This window comes from Gopherus flavomarginatus, chromosome 4, assembly GCF_025201925.1.
Source record: "Gopherus flavomarginatus isolate rGopFla2 chromosome 4, rGopFla2.mat.asm, whole genome shotgun sequence".
NCBI lineage: Eukaryota > Metazoa > Chordata > Testudines > Testudinidae > Gopherus > Gopherus flavomarginatus.
In genome coordinates this window covers 195,810,545-195,833,440 of record NC_066620.1, presented here as the reverse complement: position 1 = coordinate 195,833,440, position 22,896 = coordinate 195,810,545, and the positions used below count along the sequence as shown (strand labels likewise).

General features: G+C 42.4%; 3 protein-coding genes across 4 annotated transcripts in view; 2 read left to right on the top strand and 1 right to left on the bottom strand.

Annotated features, from left to right (window-relative positions):
• WDR35 (WD repeat domain 35) overlaps positions 1–2,621 on the top strand; it is a 73,909-nt gene extending 71,288 nt beyond the window's left edge. For both annotated transcript variants that reach the window (XM_050950668.1, XM_050950667.1), the window contains 3 exons: positions 254–410; positions 1,085–1,325; positions 1,657–2,621. In XM_050950668.1, the coding sequence (XP_050806625.1) occupies positions 254–410; positions 1,085–1,325; positions 1,657–1,807 (549 nt within the window). In that variant the 3' untranslated portion in view covers positions 1,808–2,621. The remainder of the gene's footprint in view (positions 1–253; positions 411–1,084; positions 1,326–1,656) is intronic.
• LOC127049709 (uncharacterized) overlaps positions 1–22,896 on the bottom strand; it is a 1,018,748-nt gene that overhangs the window by 533,515 nt on the left and 462,337 nt on the right. The window lies entirely within an intron of this gene.
• Positions 14,339–19,236, top strand: TTC32 (tetratricopeptide repeat domain 32). The gene is made up of 3 exons (XM_050951071.1): positions 14,339–14,606; positions 15,806–15,972; positions 18,147–19,236. Exons 1-3 carry the CDS (start codon positions 14,458–14,460, stop codon positions 18,272–18,274), a joined length of 444 nt encoding a protein of 147 aa, XP_050807028.1. The 5' UTR covers positions 14,339–14,457; the 3' UTR covers positions 18,275–19,236.

Sequence of the window (22,896 nt, the reverse complement as noted above, 5' to 3'; positions counted from 1 at the left end):
CAAGCACAAATTCTGGGCCAGTTTTTCAGACTGTGCACAACACTGTAATTTACACAGATACAGATGATTTTGCATGGCTGAAAATTTGTACCATGTACTATACAGTATAAATAGTGAAATTCATTTTAGGACAATATATACATTTTCCTAAGTTAACATAGAAAATAGGTATAGTGACTAGGAAAATCTTTTCCCCTCTTCTGTTGAGTGTTTTCAACAGAAATGCTTACCTATGATATTCCTTTGTTTTTAGGCTACTTCAGCTTTAGCTGGTTTGCTAGAGGAAGATGTTCTTTCTTCAGCTAATCGCCTCACAGATAATGCCTGGCGAGGAGCTGAGGCTTATCATTTTTTTATACTTGCACAAAGACAGCTCTATGAAGGTTATGTAGACACGGCAATGAAAACAGGTAGGATTTATTACAGTACAGATGGCATGAAAACTGAAATCAGTCTAAGCCACACAAACCTATAAAACAAATTAATTCCATTTACATTTGTCATGTTTGTTCCATCCATTACCTGATCCACATAATGTAGAACATGAGAAATATAATTAACAGTGTTGGAACAATCGTCAGTAGGTGCTAAGTTAGTTGTCAGTTTGAACATTGGGTAGTTCTGCAGAATAACTGCCAATTTTACCAAAATGTCTAGGGGCTGGTTACCAGAAGATGTCTGAAGTTTAACTTGTCACTATCTGACAAGGTTTGATAACCCCCATAGGGTTGTTATTGACCATACATTTATGTGCATTGAATGATACTTCCATGAAGCTCATATCAGAGCCGTGGAGCTGCAAGAGAGTTGATGGATGTTAGTTGGGTATTTTGTGCCTTCTACCTTCTCTCTGTATTGAAGGGCCTAATTCATATACTTAATTTTCAATTCACAATTAAATACAAATTTTCTTCTTTAAAAATAGGGAGGACTATCTGTGCTCTCTACTATTTTCATTGGCTTTATTTTGTTTGTTTTATTTCATCAGGTAATTGATATTAAGAAGACAATGTACTAATACAATTAAGTTGTATTCGTGTTCAAGGGGACATGTGGTAACTTTCTCTTTCTTTTCATTTGTTAGCCCTTCATCTGCGAGATTATGAAGATATTATCCCTGCAGTTGAGATCTATTCCCTTTTGGCTGTCTGTGCGTGTGCCAATAGAGCATTTGGTACTTGTTCAAAAGCCTTTGTTAAACTGGAATCCTTAGAAACCCTTAGCCCTGAACAGAGACAGCAATATGAAGATCTTGCATTGGAGATATTCACTAAACACTGTCCTAAACATACCAAAAAATCTGATCTGGATGGTCTTCTGGAGGGGTAGGCTGACTACATTTTGGTTTTGTTATGATGATGATAACAGAAGTTTTCATCTTTTCATTTGATATTGGAAGTGGCTGGCTCTAAGTGCTGATGCTAGACTAATGCATGTACTGTGTCAGATCAGGAAGATTATCATACCTAGCCCTATTAATAGTGTACACTAACACATGATTGAATTATGCCTCCCTACTAATAAAATGATGCAGACCTAAGTAAAGAAAAACTAAATTTGTTACAGATGGCCAAAGAAAGTTTTGCAAATCACTAAGATACTCAACACGTTGCTTTAGATGAAACCTGTTTGTTTTTTTTCTCTTTTGTTTTTTAGTGGAGAAGGGAAACTTCCAACCTGTGTTGCAACAGGAAGATCTATCACAGAGTATCAATTCTGGATGTGCAATGTGTGCAAGCACTGTGTGCAGGCCCAAGAAATAAGCAATTACAACTTCTGTCCTTTGTGCCATAGTTCCGTGACCTAGTAAAAGAAAAAGAATTGTGAGTGTGTCCTTGTGTATGTACCATTACAAACATAAAAGACTTCAAGATTTTAAAGTGGGTTATGAAATGTAATACAGGCACTACACTGTTACAAGATGCTACTAAGATTATTAGAGGAAAATCTTTTTTAGAAAGAAACTAGAATGACAGGAGTCCCGAAGAAGATGTAATTGTGAACCCTCTTTTATAAAAATGGGTTAACAGAGGTTTTTTCTAAGTGTAAACAGGGCCTAAGATTAAAAACCAACAAAAATGAATGCATGTTTATCTCTATCTGTGTTTCCTTTGAGACACTCTAGGGGCTTGTCTACTCAGGGAAATTAGTAGGCAGTAAGCTAGGGTATAAATTTAAAATACAGTAGCTACTCTGCACTAACTCCCCATGTGGATATTGTTATTGCGCACTGAGAGTGCCCATGGTGTTACCGGAAGATTTTGATTCAGTTATATTAAGCCAACAGTGTTGCTCAGAATCACTACTTTTAATTTGAAACCCTTTATTTCCAATGCATCTATTCTGGTACTACCAGTTGGGGTGCGCTCTAAGGGATTTTCCAGGGAAAGCCACAGTTAGCCAATTTTCCCTTGAAGGACACGGATATAGCCCTCCGATCAAGAATAGGCAACAAGCAATACATTCTTTGAAAACAAAAATAATATTTATTTAGAAGTGATTAGTTACAGTAAAAGTACAGATAGAGGTAATACAATTATAATATAAACCTGAAGCAGCGTAGCAAATAAAGACAGCACTACAATTACAGTTTCAATAGACTGTCACATATAACAATATAATCACACTTAATCACACTACTTAATCACACTACTTAATACTCTATATCATATAACAAACATATACCAGTATCAATTAACATTAAATACTTAAAAACTAAACATGCAACCAGTGCTGATCATTAGGTGAGTAGGGAGATCTCACTCAGACCACAGGCATCCAGCTTAATTTACACTTTAAACCCACATGCTCTAGGATGCTCAAATAAAAGACAATGAAACGTACAAAAGCCTTCTTAAAAATCCCTGTGAATCCTCTTACAAAGGTCCTTCTGCTCTGTCAGAGGCTAGGGTACGGTGCCTAGAGAGCGTGGTCTGGTAGCAGGCTGTGAGCTGCTGCCTCTTCCTGAGGTAAAGAGTCTACTCAGGCAGGAGAGACAGAAGCCTGTTGGTCACGGCTGCTGGGCTGCTGAGGAGATCTGCTGGCTGGTGGCAGAAATGGCCATTGCCAGGGGCAACCCTGGAATCCTGGGTGGGCTGCTGCTGTTGCTGCTATAACTGCCTTTCAAGCAGCCTCTTCCTTGCTGGGTTTTGCTGATGCTGCAGCCACTGTCCTGTAAGTGCTTTTCTTCCTTGGAGGTGTTTGGCAGAGCTCTGCTCTCTTGTTGGTCCTGGTCCCCTACAGAGTTGTAATCTGCTGGCTGCTACCTTTATATATGTTTCAGCTCACTAGCTATTACTTTATTATCATAATTCAGCCAATCAGCTTTCATGGATTTGCATATGCTAATATATGGCATGTGTATAAACATGTGAAACTCAAGCTCAGCCAGCTTCCATATATTAGCATAGGTTAATTACTAATTAGCATGTGGTAATTATTCACATGTACAGAAAGCTCTTCCCCTGTCCCATAGACTTCTATGGGCTCAACGCATCCCTATGGGGTTTTTCAGCTGACCTTTGGATGAACCCTAGCTACTTCCTGTGGGCTACAGCGTATTCCTATGGGGTTTTGCTTAGTCATTCCCCACAGGAAGTGATGTAATACCTTCCCTTGATTGCATCATCCCTATTCATTTCTATGCGCTCCCATGCCTTCCTTTGGGATTTCCCACTACATTACAAACTTGATGGCCACTATTACTTTATTTTCTAATTTAAATTATTCTTAATTTTTATTTAATTAAAGCTTCATTTTTAAAACTAATTACTGTTCTAAGTATGACAAAGGGTCCTGACACTACCCCCGTTCATTTTATGTTCAATTAAGCAATTGTATAAGTTTTCTGAATTTAAATCCCTTCTGAGGCTTTTCTGCAGATTTTCCCATTTAGCGCTTGGTAAGGCATTTCAGGCAACTGAGGCAAAATCTCTTGTCACAATGGGGTGTTTAAGCTTAATGCACTTTAAAATGTATTAAGCTAAAGTGCACAAAGGCACTTTTAGTGTACAGTAAGTTTGTATACATGTGGAGTTAGTGCAGAACAATGAATGCATTGTAACACCTTAGCTTGCAGTTCATTAACTGCTCCATGTAGACAAGCCCTTCATTATGGGAGCTTCCTTCTTCATTTTTGTAACATACATTCAGTAGAAAAAATATTGGTTTTCCTAAAATGCACGGATGGACTCTTAAAGAATTTCCAGATGGGACCAATGTTAAAGTAGCACCCTTTATAACCTTGATATCATTCTTTTATACATTTTCCTAGAACTCTTTTTTTTATTACAGTGAAAATATTCTAATCTACTTATAGTTAGGACCAAATATTTATGCTGCAGTCTTTTTCTAAACACATACTTACAAGTACAGTACCGACAAAGGAACTATAAGAGGTGACCTGCCAAGAAACTAGGGTTTATAATCTGAATTCTTGGGCTCTCTCTCTCTCTGATCTGTTAACTGTTTGTTTCACTTTTATGTAACCAAGCTGAATCACACAAGGTTAGCAATAACAGAAACCAGCTGACAGCTCTTAGTGAACTATATGATACGAATTAGCAGCCTCAATCAACTGGTAGGCAGATAATGTGTCCATATCACACTGTCATAGTTGTCATCCTCGCTTGGCAGTATGAATGGTCACTGAAGGAATATGGTGACTGAATTAGTCTGTCATCCTTCCTACTGTGTAGAATTGAGCCCCCCTGCAGGCAGAGTGTGGTGAAGCTTGCAGCTGTACATGTTCTGCAAATAGATAGAACACTTCAGTTTTCAGTCTCCTCAGTCTGGTATCTTTCACAAGCACTAAATTCACTTTAAGGAGGATTATATTTTTAAGGAAAGGGGTCTTGTTTTCTGTTGGTTTGTCTTTTTCTGGTTGGAAAAAATTACCTTTGTAATATCCAGAAGTTAAATCTTTTGTTCTTTTGAGTAGTGTGTCCCTCCTGTATGGAAAAAGTTTAGATGTGAAAAATATACCATTAAATAAAATCTGATTTTCTACACTGATACTTGGATGAGCTCTCATTTCTTTGGTTTTCTAGCTATAGATACTGAATTACACTGTTAAAGAAACAAATTAAATCAGAGTTATATAAAGCCATGTCATTCTGTGCCAGCATTAAGATACAACAAATATGACACAAGAAGTAGCATCAAAGTGGACAAATTTACAAATGCCCCCTTTTTATTTTGGTTTGTTTCTCTCGAAGGTCTGTCTAAATGAGCTATCCTATAGATCTTCCCAAATATACATGTAGCACCTCTGAAATGCTGTCTCCTCTGAGGAGAGCAGCAGCCAGCCAGCACTCAGCTCAATAGTGGGAAGGAAAAGGAAATTTTGGCTAGTGATGGTGGGGAAGTTGTACTATTTGTGCCCCTGGATCTTTGCTCAAAAGTGTTTTCTGCAGTAGCATTTCGGGGTTTCAGCCAGAGACCTGCAGAGTTCAGAAAGGGAATCCCCCCCCAATCCCCATGTATTCGGTGGGTTGGGTTTTTTTCATTTTTTATTTTTAAATCTTCCTCTGAAGTATCAGGGATGGCCACAACTGGAGATGGGACATAGGACAGGGAGAGTGTGATATTACCCAAGGTACAGTCTGGACTGTTGAATAGCTGTGTCTCCTCAGTTCTCAAACCTGAGATGCCTTTTACACTGCTTTACTGGTGAACAGCCACTCCTGGCCAGTTAACACACTGCATCCAGCATGTAACTTGCTCCCACTACACTGCAGTGTGTGCTGCTAGCTAGCCACTTATGAATTACATTGCAGAAGAGCACTAGCAGATTCTCTATTCCCAGACTTTCCACCAGAAATGTGCATCTTGTACTGTCAAGCACAGTACTGAACAATGCAGCTTCATATAAAGTCCCTCATTTCATGAATGAAAAATGATATGCATCAGCCTTGTTATCTCAAATGGAGTTTCCCACACACTTTAATCCAAACACGCTGGCAAGATAAAACAGTATGATAAAATCTATCTTTCTATAGTTAATAAACTTAAGTGATTACAAGTAATGCATACACGTCAGGATTGGTTACAAAAAGAGTAAAATGCAAGCTAATGCCTAACTTACAAGCTAAGTGAACTTAAAAGCAAAAAGGTTTTCTCACCATTTGTTTACAGCAGTCTCTACTGGCTGAAAAGTCTTCCAGCCAGGACCCACCCTGACCCCAGTTCAATGATGCTTTCTTCTTTCGAGCATTGTAGCTGCCGGAGTAGAGATGGGGGGGGGGAGGTGATTTGAAGGCCAATGCCTCTCATTCTCACATTTGACGATTACCCCCAACTGAGCTGCAAGTGACAAGTAGTCTCTTAGGGACGTGAGGTCTGAACCATCCCTGTTATCGTATGTAAATTTCTTATTCACACCTTCACCCTGCCAGAAAATGGCTGCTTAAGCAGGTGATACTCTTTTAACACCTGTCTGGGTATTGGTCTGTTCTTAGAAACTTGTTTGGGCCTGCTTTTCTTAAACTTGGCACATATTACAGCAATGATTAAGGCTGTGTTTTAATCATAGGTATTTTTGATAAAAGTCATGGACAGTAAACAAAAATTAACGGCCCGTGACCTATGACTTGTACTATATAACCCTAACTAAAACTTGGGCTGGGGTGCTGCAGGTACACTGCGGGGTGGTGGTGGCCTGGGGGTGTGCCGTAGGTGCTGGGAGGGTAGCCTGGGACCCCCACTGGTGCTGGAAAGAAAGGTTGGCAGGGCTGGCAGGCTCCCTACCCTGCTCTGTGTGGCCCCCCGGAAGCAGCCGGCATGTCCTTACCTCTCCTAGGGGGAGGGAAGGCCATGGGGGCTGCATACACTGGCCCCACCACTAGCACCGGTTCCACAGCTCTCATTGGCTGGGAACCGCAGCCAATGGGAGCTGCAGGGGTGGTGCCTACAGGCAGGGGCAGCGCGCAGAGCCCCCTGGCCCATCTGCCTAGGAGCTGCTGGGACATGCCAGCTGCTTCTGGGGAGCCCCCCTAAGGTAAGCATTAAAGAGGCAATTGTAGCTCATGAGTCTCAGGCTGAGTATCACTGTTCTACTCAGATACAATTCCACTGTTCTAGGCACTACTGTAATACTAATATAAATCATCTCCCTCTGTTAGACTATCACCACAGCTCAACTGGTTTCAATTTACAAGGATTTGGCGTTAAACATTCAAGCACTCCTCTTCACACCTCTTATCCCACACTCCCACCATTGCATATGGTAGCATAGTGGTGCAAGCGTTCAGAGAGTTCAATTTCCTATTATGTAGCTGCATTTTGCTCATATCATAGCACATGATTATTTAAATAGCCAGTTGAACTCTGCATACCATTGCCATCTACTGTTCATTATGTTTTATTGCATAAATTATATTTGGATTTTAAATCATGATTCATTAGCTATTTTTCAAAGGGATTGGTGAAGGATAATGTAGATCAAATTTATAAATGATTGAATAGTATGTGTGAAGGGTGGTTTTCCTAAGGCAGAAGCTGAAGGCTAGCTAAATTCATGTTAGTCAATGACTCTCAAACTTTTTTTTACTGGTGACCCTTTTCACAAAGCAAGCCTCTGAGTGTGACCCCCCCTTATAAATTAAAAACACTTTTTTACATATTTAACACCATTATAAATGCTGGAGGCAAAGCGAGGTTTGGGGTGGAGGATGACAGCTCACGACCTCCTATGTAATAACCTCACGACCACCTGAGGGGTCCTGACCCCCAGTTTGAGAAACCCTGCTCTAGAATAAAATATAGTACAGCAGATCCCAATTTATCCAATCTAACAGGGACCCAAGACCAAATTGGATACTCAAACATTCAGATAATCTGGAGAGTAGGAAAGTGCGAAGCTGCCGCGCCATCTAGCAGCCAGAGGAGCGCTTGCTTGCTTCTGGACCTGCATGTCCTGGTTATTTTTTGTTTCCTCTCTGATGGAGCGCAACCTTGTCATGGTGGAGAGGTTTGCGTGGGCTGAAGACCCTCAAAGCTATATCATCTGGAGCTTTCATACTTCTGTTAGGGTCCCCCTTGGTGAGCAGGTCTGAGACAAAGCTCCTGACTAACTGTGGTCCAAACATCACAAAACCCCACTGATCGATTAGGCACATGTAGAGGACCTCTTAGTACTGTGCCTCTGTGAAGGCGGCTGAGGGCTGCAGCAGGAGGGAGGCCCCTGGTTGTCTTGGATCTCCTTGGCACTGGGTCAGGGTTTTCCTCCTGTCAAGTCTCCTGTGCACTGGTTTCCCCATGTTAAAAGATTTCACGCACAGTCCTCTGCCAAAGGGCTCAGAACTCTGTGGCAACACGAGTGGCAGTGAAGACAGGAGCTGTGATTTCTGGGAATCTTTAAAACTGCATGCAGGCGGCAGCCATGTGATGGTCGTCTTGTGCTTGGATGAGACAGAATTGCATTTCGGCAGCAGCAGCTGTGACTGAACAGGCCTTTTTAGGATCCCCTCTGCTCACCCCAAATGGGGAAAGGGCTAGAAAAAGTGCCCCAAAGGTAAGCTGTCTCGTACTCTTCCGACGAGATGGCCGCCTCCAGTGGGATCACTCAACTCTGCGGCCGAAACGAGATACAAGACAATGAATTTCGCCACCTGGAATGTCCACATCCTTATGGACTTTCAGCACAGTGAAAGACCAGAAAGAACAACTGCCCTAACTGCCAGAAAACTGGCAAGACTTAACATTGACATTGCGGCTCCTAGTGAGACCCGCTGCTGATGAGCGCCAATTAAAAGAGGATGGTGGTAGCTAAACCTTCCTTTGGAAAGGAAAGCCACCTGAAGAGCGATGCATTCACGGGATTGGCTTTGCCATCAAAAATAAGATCACCAGTCAGCTTTTGGAGCTTCCCATTGCAGGGATAAAATTTTTATTTTACTGTTATCTCCCTTACACCATCTTGGATCCATTTAGCAACAACGGGGAATCCATATTGGTGGCCCTTCTTCCTCAGCCACTGTTACACCTTTGGCGCACCCTTTTTGTCCTAAGGCAGGAACCTGGGTAGGTCACCTGACCTGTAAATCTGCCCAGAAACTGTACGTTATAAAAGGGTCAGCACGTCCATCAGCTGGGGCTGCCCATCTTGGAGGTAGCATGTGCTGCTGCTGCCTATCTGAGAGGCAGAGTGCTGCAGTGTGCTACTGCTTACCCTGGAGAGTAGACATTAGTACCACACATAGGGTTGTAAGGAGAGTTTCTTACCTACATGCAAAAACGAGCTGTCATCTGCCATTCTGATCCTGCCTCAGACATCCACCCATGACAAGGCAGGGAAGAAGAACTGCAATAAGAACAAGACAGAGTTTCCATCAACCTGTACCTGAGATCCTGCCTTCCATCTGCCTTACCATCTGGGTCAGGTCCAGAGCCAGTCCTGTTGTGTCGGTGACAGGGATAAAGCTGCAGGATATGGTTGTCAAGTATAATTCTCAATTCTGGACCTTAGCGTCCAAAATATGGGTACTAGCATGAATTCCCCTAAGCTTAATTACCAGCTTAGATCTGATAGGCTGCCACCAAGCAGGAATTTTTAGGGCTTGATATCCTCTGGTCCCCCCCAAATCTTCCCAGGGGACCCCACGACCCAGATTTCTTGAGTCTCATAACAAAGGGAAATAAGCCATTCCCTCCCCCATCTCTTTTTCCTCCCAGCTCCTTCCCGCCCTGGGAACACTAGGAGATCACCTGATTCAACTTCTTGAATCACCACACCGAGAGGAGTGTTACCTTCCCCCTCACCCAGAGGCAATACAAGCTGCGTGAATATAACACAAAGAGAAAATTTATCCTTCCCTGCTCCCCACCAATTCCCTGGAACCTTAACTAGGAGAAAAAAATCAAACAGGTCTTAAAAAGCAAAATTTTTAATAAAAAAAGAAAGAAAAAAGTAAAAGGTTTATCTCTGCACTTTAGATGGTAAAAAGTTACAGGGTCTTTCAATTATAAACAATAGAAAGAAACTTTCTCCAGCAGAAACACAATTTAAGCTACTTCCAGCAAGTACACATATGTAAATGAAAAAAAAAACAAATTAAAAGACTATGACCGCCTTTTCTTACTCACAATTCTGAATAGCTAAGAGACTGTAGCAGGGAGATTGGCAGAAACCTGGATGCACCTCTAGTCCTATCCAGGACACAAAGAGAACAAAGCCAAACCCAAAACCCACAAACAAAGGCTTCCCTCCCACGAGATTTTAAAATATCTTGTTTTCTGATTGGTCCTCTGGTCAGGTGTTTGGGGTCCCTGTTTGTTAACCCTTTACAGTTAAGAGAGACATTAACCCTTAACTATCTGTTTATGACAATGGTAGAGACTCATTTGTCCTCTATCTAACCTACCCAACGTCAACCTTGGGAAGGAAGCTAAGCCCTTTTGTCACAGCCAGTGCCCTTTTATATTTGATTCCCTTGTTTTCTCGGTTATAGTTTGGGAGTTCTTGTAATTACCTACCGGTCACTTATCTGAGTTATTCTTACCCTTGTTAACTGTTGTCTGTCCAATAAACCTGTTCTTGTTTTGCACCCCATCCATTGTCAGGTTTCCCTTTGGGGGAAATAAGATCCTCATGATAGATGCGGGAGCAGGGAGACGTTCCTGAGACATGTCCTCTGGCCAAGTATAAAATCCAGTCAACACTGTGGGGATCAACGAGCAGCTTATGATCCTTCTGCTCAAGTTCAGCAACAACCAATATGCCATAATGATTGGTGCATACGCCCCAACACTTGATGAGGAAGACAAGGAGCAGTTTTACAGTGCTCTTGATGCAGTCCTCACAGCCACATCTACGGCAGACAAAATCATCCTCCTGGGAGATTTCAGTGCTAGAGTCGGACAGGACTCCCAACTCTGGAGCGGCACAATAGGTAGACCTCGAGCAAGACAGCCAGCACAGCAGACCTCAAGGAAACTGCCCAATGACCACAAGATTCGTTAAAGTACGAAGACATCAGTTTAGTCCCAATTTTGGTTTTACCAGAGCCTGATGTTTATCACATAGTGGTGGTTGCAATGCATGGACCCTATTTCATCTTTGAATTTTGCTAGGGCCAGCTGTTTTCATTTCTGTCCCCATTCCAGGGTAGCTACCTGAAGCCTGCTGTTGACCACAAATATTTATAACAGGGGACTGCACATCTTTTTCTGTAGGTTTTTTATAACTGTTTTCAATGTTTTTATTTGTTTCTGTTTGCTGGTTTTGGACTGGTTGCCGTCCTGCTAAGAGAGTAGGAGCATTTCAGGGCTTTGTGGCTTTTTCAGTTTTTTAAACCTTTTTTGTTTTTGTTACTTGCCCCGCTAATTTTGTGGCATGTTGTTTTAAGCATTTAACATGGTTATATACCATGGTTATAGTCTGCACTATTTTACATTTTAAAGCTACAGATTTTGCCCTCAGATTTTATTTCATAATTTTTCCTCACTTTATTTTTTAAATTCATATGGACCTATTTTGCTAGTAATCCAGCACGTCCATACCTTATTACACTTTTGGGGGATTCCCTAGCTTGTGTTTTTTTGTTATGTTAGATCACGATTCCTACAGAGGACAGCTCGCTTGCTTACCAGATCAGTAGTCAGGGTCACCAGTGTTGTTAGATGTTCAGCTGCATGTGTGTGTTCTTCCTGTGTGCTTCCCCAGCTCTGCACAGACAGACAGCACAGCAGACCTTGAGCAAACTGCCCAATGACCACAAGATCCATTAAGATACGAAGGCAGCAGGCCAGGTTTATTGTTGACACAGCACAGTAATAGCATCTGGCGGACTCTATGAGAATACTAAGACATGTATGCCTGTAACAATGGACACAGCTCAGTGAATGGCGGAACTTTCCATTCCCCCCTTAGCTAAATCAAGACACTCTCAAAAATATATTTTCATGCCCTGATACAAACAAATTACTGTCAAGGCTGATTCCCCACTCTGCCACTTCAAGTGCAGAAGGTAGGGTCCGCAAGGATTTTACAAATTAATACTGGCCAGTCCAAGCTTGTATTAAACTCCCAAGGTTACAGCTTTTCTCTGACCTTGGATTGGTAGATGCGGTCATCACTCAAGTGCAGAAACTCTTTGAGCGCTCAGGAAGGCGCACTTGGGAATTTCTTCCTGTGGGGTACCCTCAAGCCCTTTCACCCCCCTCCGGGGAAGAGCTGAGAAAGAGAAAAAAGAAAATCAGCTGTTGCCACCAGCTGATTAAGCAACATGTGCACAAATCTCTTAAGACACAAAAATCCAATTCTGTTCTTAAAAAAGGTAAATTTTATTAAAAAAAGAAAATGCATCTGGGAACTTAGGCTATTGCTAGATTTTAAAAGAGCAGCTACAAAGATTAAGCACAAAGAATAGCTTTCTTGAGGTCCAGCTTAAAGATTTCAAGCAAAACCTCCTGGAGGTAGCAGAGAGGAATCGACAAGACATAAAGAAATAAAAGGGATAAACCTAATCGCGTCTTCCTTGACATTTCCTGATCTACTTACATATCTGGAGTTTTAAATGAGTAGTTTCTAGCTATGATACTGATAGGTTTTTCATACCTGGCCCAAGCTTCTTACAGCATAGCTGTTGCCCTGTCCGTCTCTCCCGAGAGAACAACAGACAGACAGACAGACAAAAGGGTAGTCATTTTTCAATTTTAAGAAGTTTTAGCCTTCCCATTAGCTCTTTTGGCCAGGTGCCCACTCACTTCCTTTTACCTATGCATAGCAGTGAGACTTTTTACAGATAGAGCAATTAGAGGATAGCTACTAAGAGGGATTTTATAGCTACGGGCTGGCTGGGTGTCCATAAAAGGGAGCTAACCCACCCCTTGATTTGTCAGAGTTACATACTGCCTCTCTGAAGCTATTTTCCCACCCATTCAAGAATACAAGAGTCACCGAAGAGGACATTTTGATTTTGAGGCACAAGATAATCACATAAGAGACCCAAACAACAATTTAAAGTTGAATTCTTTGTATGATATTCCAAAACTCCTCACTATACCTGAAGAAGACCTACACCAGCAATGCAGGGCACTAGAGATAGTGTTGACATGCGCAATATTGATGCGAGTGATTTAGGTGATGAACTGAAAGCCCTTTCAAGATACATTTCAGTAAGATCAACTCCAAAGGCTGTTCTGGAATATATGTGCACAAATAAGATGACCACCCTCTTGCCAAATGCTTTTGTTGCTCTGCACATACTTCTAACACTTACTGTAACAGTTGCCAGTGGAGAGCGCAGCTTCTCCAAACTGAAGTTAATAAAAACACATCTACGCTTAGGGTGACCAGATGGCAAGTGTGAAAAATCAAGACAAGGGGTGTGGGGTAATAGGAACCTATATAAGAAAAAGACCCAAAAATCAGGACTGTCCCTGTAAAATCGGGCTATCTGGTCATCCTGTCTACGCTCCACAATGACACAGGAGAGGCTGGTTGGGCCTTGCAACCATCTCAGTAGAGCATGAGCTCGCCCAGACTGTGAACTTTCAGCAGAAAGCAGTTCAAATCTTTGCAACCAAGAAGGCATGGAAAGCACCACTTTGATTATTCATACAGGTAAAAATGTCAGTGTTTACGATGCAGACAAGAAACGTTAAGTTTCAAATGCCTGAACAGCAGCTGTAAGTGGTCCTTATGATTTTTAAATAACGCATTTTAGTTTTCCTTTTTTGGGGTAGGTAGCAGAGCAGTACCATGAGAGGAGTAGAACAGGAAAAAGGCAGAATTCAAACTTTTGGCCCAGGCGAGGGAGCATCATTGGAGCTCCCTGCCTCAGGTGCCAAAATGTTGTGGGCCATCCCTGGGGAGAGCGAGCAACAGAGGGAGGGGGATGGAGTGAACAGGGCAAGGCCTCCCTCAGAGAAGCAGTGGGGCAGAGCAGGGACCTCCGCGGACAGGTGAGGCAGGGCAAGGTGTCTATTTTTGTGTGATTAAAAAGCTGGCAGCCCATTGCCCTAGCTGGGAGGGGGATGAGTAAGGCTGGGAATGACCGAGCTGGTCCCGGCCTAGGGCTGGAAGGGGTGTGGGAAGCAGCAAGGGGAGCCCAGCCGATGAGGGCGGTTCGGGGCGTTCAGCCGCACCCGTAAGCGGGACAGGTATTTCGGAGCTGGCGGGGGGGAGGGGTTACAGGGAGCGCCTTGGGGTAGGCCGGGTCGGGAGGCGCCCAGTGCCGTGGGGCCGGGGCGAACGAGCTGAGGCGGGGACGAACACACTGCACGGGGTGGGCAGAACTATAAAGCGTCCAGCTAGAGGGAGGCCATATGTAAAGCCTGGCTCGGGCGCCCAGCGCATTATGGGTAGCTTATTTGTTGCGCAGGCGCTCTACAGCGCAACGAGGGGCGGTGTTGTGACGTCACGTCAACGGCTGCGGAGTGCGGTCACCGTAGCGCGACCGACAGCGCCGACCCCTGGGGAGAGAAGGGCGGTTGCTGTGGTGATGTAACCCCGTGATGGAGCAGGAGCCGGCTCGCGAAACCCCGGACCTGCTGTCGGCCGCGCACGCGCAGTTCCGGGAGCAGCGATTCGGGGCTGCGGAGGAGCTGTACAGCCGCTTCATCGCGCAGTGCGAATGCTCCTCTGCCGGCCCCGCCCCCGCCAGGTGAGTCTCGAGTAGCTCGGGGGCGGGGCGAGGCCGGCGTTTCTGCGGAGGGAGGCGGGCAGGGCAGCAGGGGGCGCAGCTCCAGCACTCGAGGGAGTTGGCTGGGGGTGGGACGCTCTAACTCTTCGCGCGCCCAGCAGCCAATGGGATGGGCCGCGAGGCTGCTGCGGGCGGGGCTGGGAGTCACCTGCTTTGGGTGGGGCCGGACCACGCCCAGGCTGGAGCTCCTCCCCCACACCCTGTCCGTGCCCACCTGTGTCCCTCCCCGCCCCCCTGGGCAGAGCCACTGAGGGCTGCCAGGAGCCCGCCTGCTAGAGCGCTGGGCGCCCCCAGGGCAGGGGGAGTCCTGCTCTGCCCGGCGCTGGTAACCCCGGCCCCGAAAGTGCAAACCGGGCGGGACCTGAGCCGGGGGACAGGGTGGGAGGTGTCTGTGAAAGGGATTGGTTGGGGGGAGGCCTGTGGCCTGTTACACAGGAGGCCAGACTGGATGATCACAGTCTACAGGCACCAGCTTCTTCCGAGCCGGGGGGTGTTCAACTCCCAGCTCTGCCCCAGGCACCAACCCCAGCCCACCTCTTCCTGCCCCTGCTCCACCCCAGCCCCTTCCTGCCCAGTTCCATGCCCCTCCCCTGAGTGTGCCTGTTCCTGCTCCTTCCCCCCTCTACCTCCTGTGTGCTGCCAACAGCTGATCACAGCAAACAGGAGGGAGGGGGAGGAGTTGATTAGCAGCGCCACCAGCGGACAGATGCTGAGGGGGAGGCAGGAAGCTGGCTTCAGGTGGGTGCTCAGCACCCATTAATTTTTTTTCCGTGGGTACTCCAGTACTGGAGTACCTGTGGAGTCGGTATCTATGTCATCGTCGGCCCTCTGGCCTGGGTATGTGTGGGCATGTCTACACTTAAAACATTGCATTGTCCTAGCTGCAGCGCTTGAATTAAGATGCTCTACGCTGATGGGAGACAGTTCTCCCATGGGTGTAGTTAATGCACCATCCCGAGAGGCAGTAGTTATTTGGCAGGAGACGCTCTCCCATCTATATAGAACTGTCTACGCAAGGGGTTAAGTCGGTTAACTACGTTGCTCAGCGGTGTGGATTTATCACACCCCTCAGCGATATAGTTATACTGATATAGGTATATAATATAGACCAGACTTTTGACTCTTAAGTATTCAGTGCCAACTCTCTCTTTTAAATCAAGGAAATGCCTCACCCATGATCTCGCCACTGCATTCAACAACAGGGGACAAATTAAGTACATGCGAGTTGACTTTTATGAAGCAATGGATGACTACACATCAGCCATACAAACCCAACCTGATTTTGAAGTCCCATATTATAACAGAGGATTAATACTGTACAGGCTAGGTATGGAAAAAACATGGTTCATTTTCTAATTTAGTATGTTGCGTTTGCAGACTGCCTTGCACAATAGTGCCCCATTCTTGGTTGGCCCTTAAGCACTACCATGATAAACATAATACTATTAATGTGCTGCAAACTTGGACTTGTATTACTCCAGTTTCATGCCAGTGGAATTATATCACTATAAAATGGTGGGAAATCAGCCCCCTTAAATCACTGTCCAAACTAATTGATTTAAAAATAAACAGGCACCTGTTTGTTTTTTTTAACAAGTTTGTTTATGTGATATTGGGATGCTGAACAAACTAAGTGACCCACCAAATAAGTGGTGGCCTTTCATAATGTAACTTGATCTGTGTAAAAAGACTAATTTGTTTTTGTCATTTGGCTTTTTATTTGTGCTGGGTACAGTTTTGGTGATAGAGTTGTTGGCCCTGATTCTGCTGAAACATTTTTTGCACCAGGGGAAATCCATTGCTTTCAATGGAGGTATTCCTGATAGTATACCATGGTGTCTATCAGATATAAAAACACACTTGAGTAATGTTATGTGTGAGAAACCAATAAAGGCAAGGAAATCATAAATTGAGGCTACTAGGCTGCTTTTCAGTTCTCTCTTCCATTATCCCATTTGGCCATTATCACTATATGGTGTAGCAGATGGTGTTGCAGCATTTGTTTGTAATCTTTTATTTAGGGATTGCATTAGGTGAACACCTGATAAACAAGAGCTGATTGATTTATTCTAACAACTAATGAGGTTGGGAATAATTATCACCATTTTACAGAGATTAAGGCCACAAGGAAATCAGTGGCTTGCCAGGTAGAGAAACCAGATCCCCTGGAATCCTAGTTTGGTGTATTAACCACAAATCCATCCTTTTCATTATGTGATTTGTGTTTTGCAGATTGATTTGGATATAAGTATTTTGTGTCATTCCAGATAGTATTAGGGGGTCAAGTGAGTGGTGAATCTTTTAAATCATAAAAAGAACAGAAGTACTTGTGGCACCTTAGAGACTAACAAAGTTATTTAAGCAATTTATAATGCTCAAATAAATTTGTTAGTCTCTAAGGTGCCACAAGTACTCCTGTTCTTTCTGTGGATACAAACTAACATGGCTGCTACTCTGAAACCTTTTAAATCATAGTGTGATGTTTTTTGAAAATTTGTCCTCTGGGATATAACTTTTTTTTTTCTTCTTCTTCTTCTTCAAAGCCCTGTCATAAAATGTAAGAAAACAGCACTTATTTGAGCCCCGATAGCTGAGCAGGGCACAACAGTAGCTATGACAGCATTCACATTGACTTCAGTAAGCTTTGGATCAGGCCCTAAATCATCACAACAGAATTGGCTGCTGTGATTTGGGACATTCATCAGAAAAGTAATTTGAAATCAGTTATGTGAAATTCTTCTCTCTGTTTTGTTCTCTTTTGGGAGTTAATACAGAAATAAATGTAGAGTGAAACTTCGATAACCCAAAGTCCGTCTTTCAGAAGTAAATGATTGTTACCCCCTACTTAGCAAATATTTAACATTGATGTGCCGAAGACTTCATTATATTATAACATTTGCTACAGTATGTTTGCTAATACATTATGAATTATATTTAAATTAAACTACATTAATGTAAAAGATCATAATACGCTCTTATGTATTATCCTTGTTGTTTTGGTCAATTTACTCAGCAATTTGCAAAATTCCGTAATCTCCCAGTAAGTCTCACCATCATTTTATAGTTTCATGAGTTCTATATCTTCTGTAAGTTTTCTGGTTTTGAAAACAATCTAAAATACTCATGTATATTCCTAAAAGGAGACAAAACTACTAACAGTGATTCTGCGGATGTGCATAGTGGTATTACTGTTGCATGTTTTATAATGAAATGGCATTAGCAGAACCATTATGCTTTAATATGAATAATTAGAGTACAGAGCCTGATCTCGAGAAGACAGAGAGCCTCCTGTGAAGTACTAAACACCTTCAACTCCCATTGTTTTCGAGTTGAGTTGATTGTGCTTAACACATTACAGGATATGCCTTAGAATTTCTAGTATATGCAGTGGAGAGTTTTGTTTGGTAAAACCATCATGAATCATTCTTCAGTTTTTGTTTGTGAAATAGCTTAGATGCAGAAATAAGTAATGCACATTTTTTTCTCTTTTTGTTGTCACAGGATACTATGATGAGGCTTTGAAAGATTTCAAGAAAGTTTTAGCATTAAACCCTGAGTTTGAAGATGCTTCCTTGAGTCTAAAACAGACTATTCTTGACAAAGAAGAAAAACAGAGGAGGACATATTAAAAATCCCACTAGCTCCATAAAAATATTTTCTTGAACACTTAGTTGACTTGAGATTTTAGTCTTTGATGAATAAAACACAAGTTTGTTTACATTTAACTTATCTTGCTCTGGGGAAAAGAAATTTTCTTAGTTTTAGATAAATAATCAAAGTAGGTATGTACTATAATTGCCAAGTAAACTATAGTTTTTGAGCAGCTCTGTAATTGCAGTGTTGAACAAAAGCACAATGTTAAACCTGTCTACGATGCTGGTCATTCTGTGTTGAAATATTTTATAATATATACAAAGCTGGTGGAAGTTCAGTAAGTACTACTAAAGTCTGATTGTTAAAGAAATGTTTATATGTACTCTTGCACAGATTTATTTAATAAGTCTTTAGTGGAGGAAATAGACAAATTATAGCAAGTTTCAGTACTTGAAATTAGGTGTTTAGTTGAAATAATTTCATTAACATACTAACATACGGTTTTACAGTATGTTAGTTAGTTGGAATATAACATCTGCCTATTGATTTCCAATATGTCCATCACAAAGATAGTGGGCTATGGAGGGAGTTAAGATAAAGTTTATATTTTATTGTAAATATTGAGTGGATACTAAATAGATATATTGTTTTGATTTCTGTATTATCTGCAGAAAACCACAAGGATTGTAATTGTTTGAGTTGTTGTTCATAGCAATTTTCCTTTTGGCTTTTTTTTCTGTTTTATTGAAAAAATACAATGAATTTATTACATAAAACCCAGTGTGATCTAACTAGCCAGAAGGATAAGTGCAAGCTGGTTCATCTTTTATTTCAGATTAGACTAGAGAAGCAGCAGCTCACGTCAAGAACACTGGTCTATTATGCCATTGTGTTGTGCACAGGAATAAAGTTCTGGTTTTTAAAAAAAAAGTTTTTAATTGCAAGCATGGCATCAACTTTAAATGTATTCCGAATAAATAAGACCACTTTAAGGTTCCTTTTGTACTGTATATTGCTTCATGGAAGATCTCACAGCTCCTTACAAATGCAAGGCCATGTCACTGGAATGACTTGTGAGAGTTGATGGGGAGTTCCACAGCACTACTTGGGTAAGTAAAGAGACTGGGGTTTAGCCCTTAAATTGCTTTGTGTTCTATCTACAGTTACCGCTTTCATTGCAGAATTCACTTACAGCTCGGGGGTGAAACACCGCAACTGTTTTAATGAGCATGACACCCCCTACACACAATTTTGTGCAACCCTATCCTGCTTCCCAGACAATGGTTTTAGCCTTATGACACACCTGTTAGGTTGGTGGCATTGTTAGCCTTTTTTTACAGGAGAAGCAGACATCCTGTGGCAATTGGGTCCAAATTTTCAAGAGTCTCAGCTTCGGTTTTCAAATGAAGATTCCTGCAGCCATTAGTTGTGTTCATTTCCCCATAAAAAGCATATGTTTGGGAGGAATGCTTTCTGTCTATGGCACGCTCACATTTCATAACTCTGACAAAGACTGTGGTAAAGGAGGGTGATACTATTTTTATGAATAGTCTGTGTACCTCTGTTTAGGTGCTTGCTATTATCCCCGTCTAAGTGGAATTGAATTTAAAAGGGTTATTAGGAAGAGCAAGCAGAAAACAAAACAGTGGTCAGACAAGACAGCTGTGGGTAAACAACTTCAAGTAATGAGCGACTGGGCCAATAAATAAGGAAGATGCTCTTCCCAGGCATGGGCCAGAAGTTACACAGCTGTCTTACTAAGACCAGAGCCTTCAAATCTGAAGTACCAAGCATGCCCTGGAGAAAGGAAGGGGTGAATGGTCAGCAGCTACTGGAGAGGGCAGAGGAAAGAGAATGCAGCAGAGGTAGTTGGTCTGAGAGAGAAGGGGTAAGCTTAGGCAAGGTAGGAGTGCGGACTTTTTTATTGTAACCTTTTTCAATGCTTGTTGTGTGCCAGTGGATAAATAGACAGTGGCTGTTTGAAAGAAGCTGTTCTAAGTCATATTAGCAGCTGATGATCACAGGCTCCCACAGAGAAGGAGCTCGCAAGTGCCTCGTGTTAAGGGAGTTGGAAGCAGGGTGGCTGCCATCTAGGGGTTCAGTCTAAAAGTGGTAAAACTTCAGCATACCACTCAGAGGTAAAGGTAGCAAAGTGTGTCAGCTGAAGGGTGCACTTGTGAGGGCCTGCAGAGAAGTACAAGGCACCACTTGCTTTGCAATCATGAGTAGGGTGGGAGAACAGAGTGTTGTAGGCTGGTGCTCCAGTCTAAACAGGGTGAACTGCAGAGTTGCTCTCTGGGAGAAGTGTAGGTAGAGTTGGAAAGACATGCTGTCAGTTGGAAAGAGTGTCTATGGAGAGAGTAGGTGAAGAGATCACAGGTTTAGCTCACCCTGAACCATAACACAGTCCTTTCTAAATACAACACACAGGCATTTTTAAAAAATTGAAGAGTCCTATCATGTATGTTTTGGAAAACAAAAAAACGAGGACCTTTATGATAGATGCACTCATTCTTTCACAACCATTTCATTTTATATATGCTCCTTTCAGTTTTTATACTCTCTGCATCATCATTGTAGGAATGTTTCACTGAATTGGGAACAACTTTACACAGCAGGTTTTTGTTTTTTGGGGGTATTTCTTTTTTTCAAAAAGATATGAGAGGCTCTGGTAAGTGTGGGGTTTTTTTTGTATGTATTTTTATATTTGTGTGTTTAGCCAATAAGTGTGAGATATCCAGATGCCTTTGGCTGCCAGTCAATCTAATTCCATCTTCTTTTTCAATCTGAAGTTATTAAACCTTGCTGTGTGGCATTTTCAGCTATTCGGGCCTGTAGAAAGGGTTTTAGGAAGACACCCTTCTCCCTGTCAGTAAACTGAAGTAGCATGATACACATTGTAACTCTCCTTTGGTTTGAAATATTTGCTACTCCTAATCCTTTATGAATCATAAAAATAGCAGAGGACAGTAAAATTTTATTTTTAGTGTTGCCAGATGTAACTCAGAAAATCTGTCCCAACTTGTAAAATGAACACAATGTAATCTTTATATATGGTACTGTGGGGTTTACACCTTCACCAGATTTAGATGTCTCTGCTTGAAAATTGTAAGTTATTGTAGAATGTCTGAAGTGATCCTGGCTGCTCCCTTTAGAGCCCTGGCTAAGCATTCACCTTTCATGGTCATAGTGCTGCACCAGTAAATCCAACAGGCGGTTGCTACTAACATGCCTGGATTGGTACAGTCTTTCTGGGCTAGAAACATTTTCAGGCATTAATAATTCACAGCTTCTCCAAGGTTTTCTACAGGCCCAAGAAAGCTTCTTTTCCCTCAGGCAGTCCAGGGTGCTTTACTAGCAGACCTCTATTTATATCTTCTCCAGGACTGGGATTATCTCAACAATGAGTAAGAATCTTCTCAATGATTCTCTACCTATAAATTTATAGAAGTGTTTGATCCCCTCAGTTCTTTACAGAATGCTTTGTTTCTTCCAGTATCTGGAACAATCATTTCTTTCTCATCTCTTGTTTGATCAGAGACATGAAAAAGAGGAAGATTGTGGACCTCTGTAGGACCTTGCTACACTACTTTTTGATGTGGAGTTAACTTTTCCCAGAAGGGAGTGAGCACTAGTACACCCTCGCACATTCAACTATATTGCAGGAACTAAGTAACTTCCACATTCAAAGAAAGTTAGAAACAATGATGCTGTTGCAGCTCAGCAAGCCACAGATGTTAGAGAATCTAGGCTGTGAAATGTTTCAGAGTGGTAGCCATGTTGGTCTGTATCAGCAAAAACAACGAGGAGTCCTTGTGGCACCCTAAGAGACCAACTAATTTATTTAGGCATAAGATTTTTGTGGGCTAGAACCCACTTCATCAGATGCATGGAGTGGAAAATACAGGAGCAGGTATAAATACATGAACTGATGTGAGTTGCATTACTAAGTGTGAGATCAGTCTGAGTCAATTCAATTAACAGCAGAATACCAAGGGAGGAAAAACAACTTTTGAAAGTTGTAAAATGATACCCTAATGTGTCTCATTCTTACCTAGCTACAGGGTAGAGAGATTTGCAGTCATAGGAGATGGATTGAGAAGAATCAGTCATTCTAAATGGAGAGTTCTAGAACATTAAAAGGAAAAATGACTAAGCTTGTACTTTTTTTTTTTCTTCTTCTTTATGGTGCATGTTTTCCTCTCCCAACTGCTTTTTTAAACTCAGAAAGTGACAAAGAACTTCAGAGTTGGTGGACGTTGGAGAGAACGATTTTAACCCAAGCTTTACAGAGTGATAAATTAACAGTGTCTGTGCAGGACTATGAGTACCTCAGAAATTTCTGTTCAGAGTGCAGCTATCATAAAAAATTACAAAATTAGATGTTAGGATGCATATGGAATAGGATGGAGAATAATACCATTACTTACATGTTGAGTCTGCTCTGGAATAGTGTGTGCAACACTGATCCTGAGTCTCAAAAATGGGGAGGGTCAGAAAAGGTCTAACCTCTTAGGATGAGACCTTTGCAGAAGGCAACTTATCCCACATCTGCCTGCTAGGAGACTTCCTTCATTGTCCCCGGAAAAAGTTAGTGCTGGCCAGTGTTGGTGATCATACTAGGTGGACCCTGGTTTGGCAATTCCTCTCTTTCTAA

Excerpts from the sequence above, each read along its gene's own strand:
- TTC32 (XM_050951071.1), top strand. The coding sequence starts at position 14,458 with ATGGAGCAGGAGCCGGCTCGCGAAACCCCGGACCTGCTGTCGGCCGCG. Across the intron at positions 14,607-15,805 it reads GCCGGCCCCGCCCCCGCCAG|GAAATGCCTCACCCATGATC; the intron begins GTGAGTCTCGAG and ends TTTTAAATCAAG. Across the intron at positions 15,973-18,146 it reads ATTAATACTGTACAGGCTAG|GATACTATGATGAGGCTTTG; the intron begins GTATGGAAAAAA and ends TTGTTGTCACAG.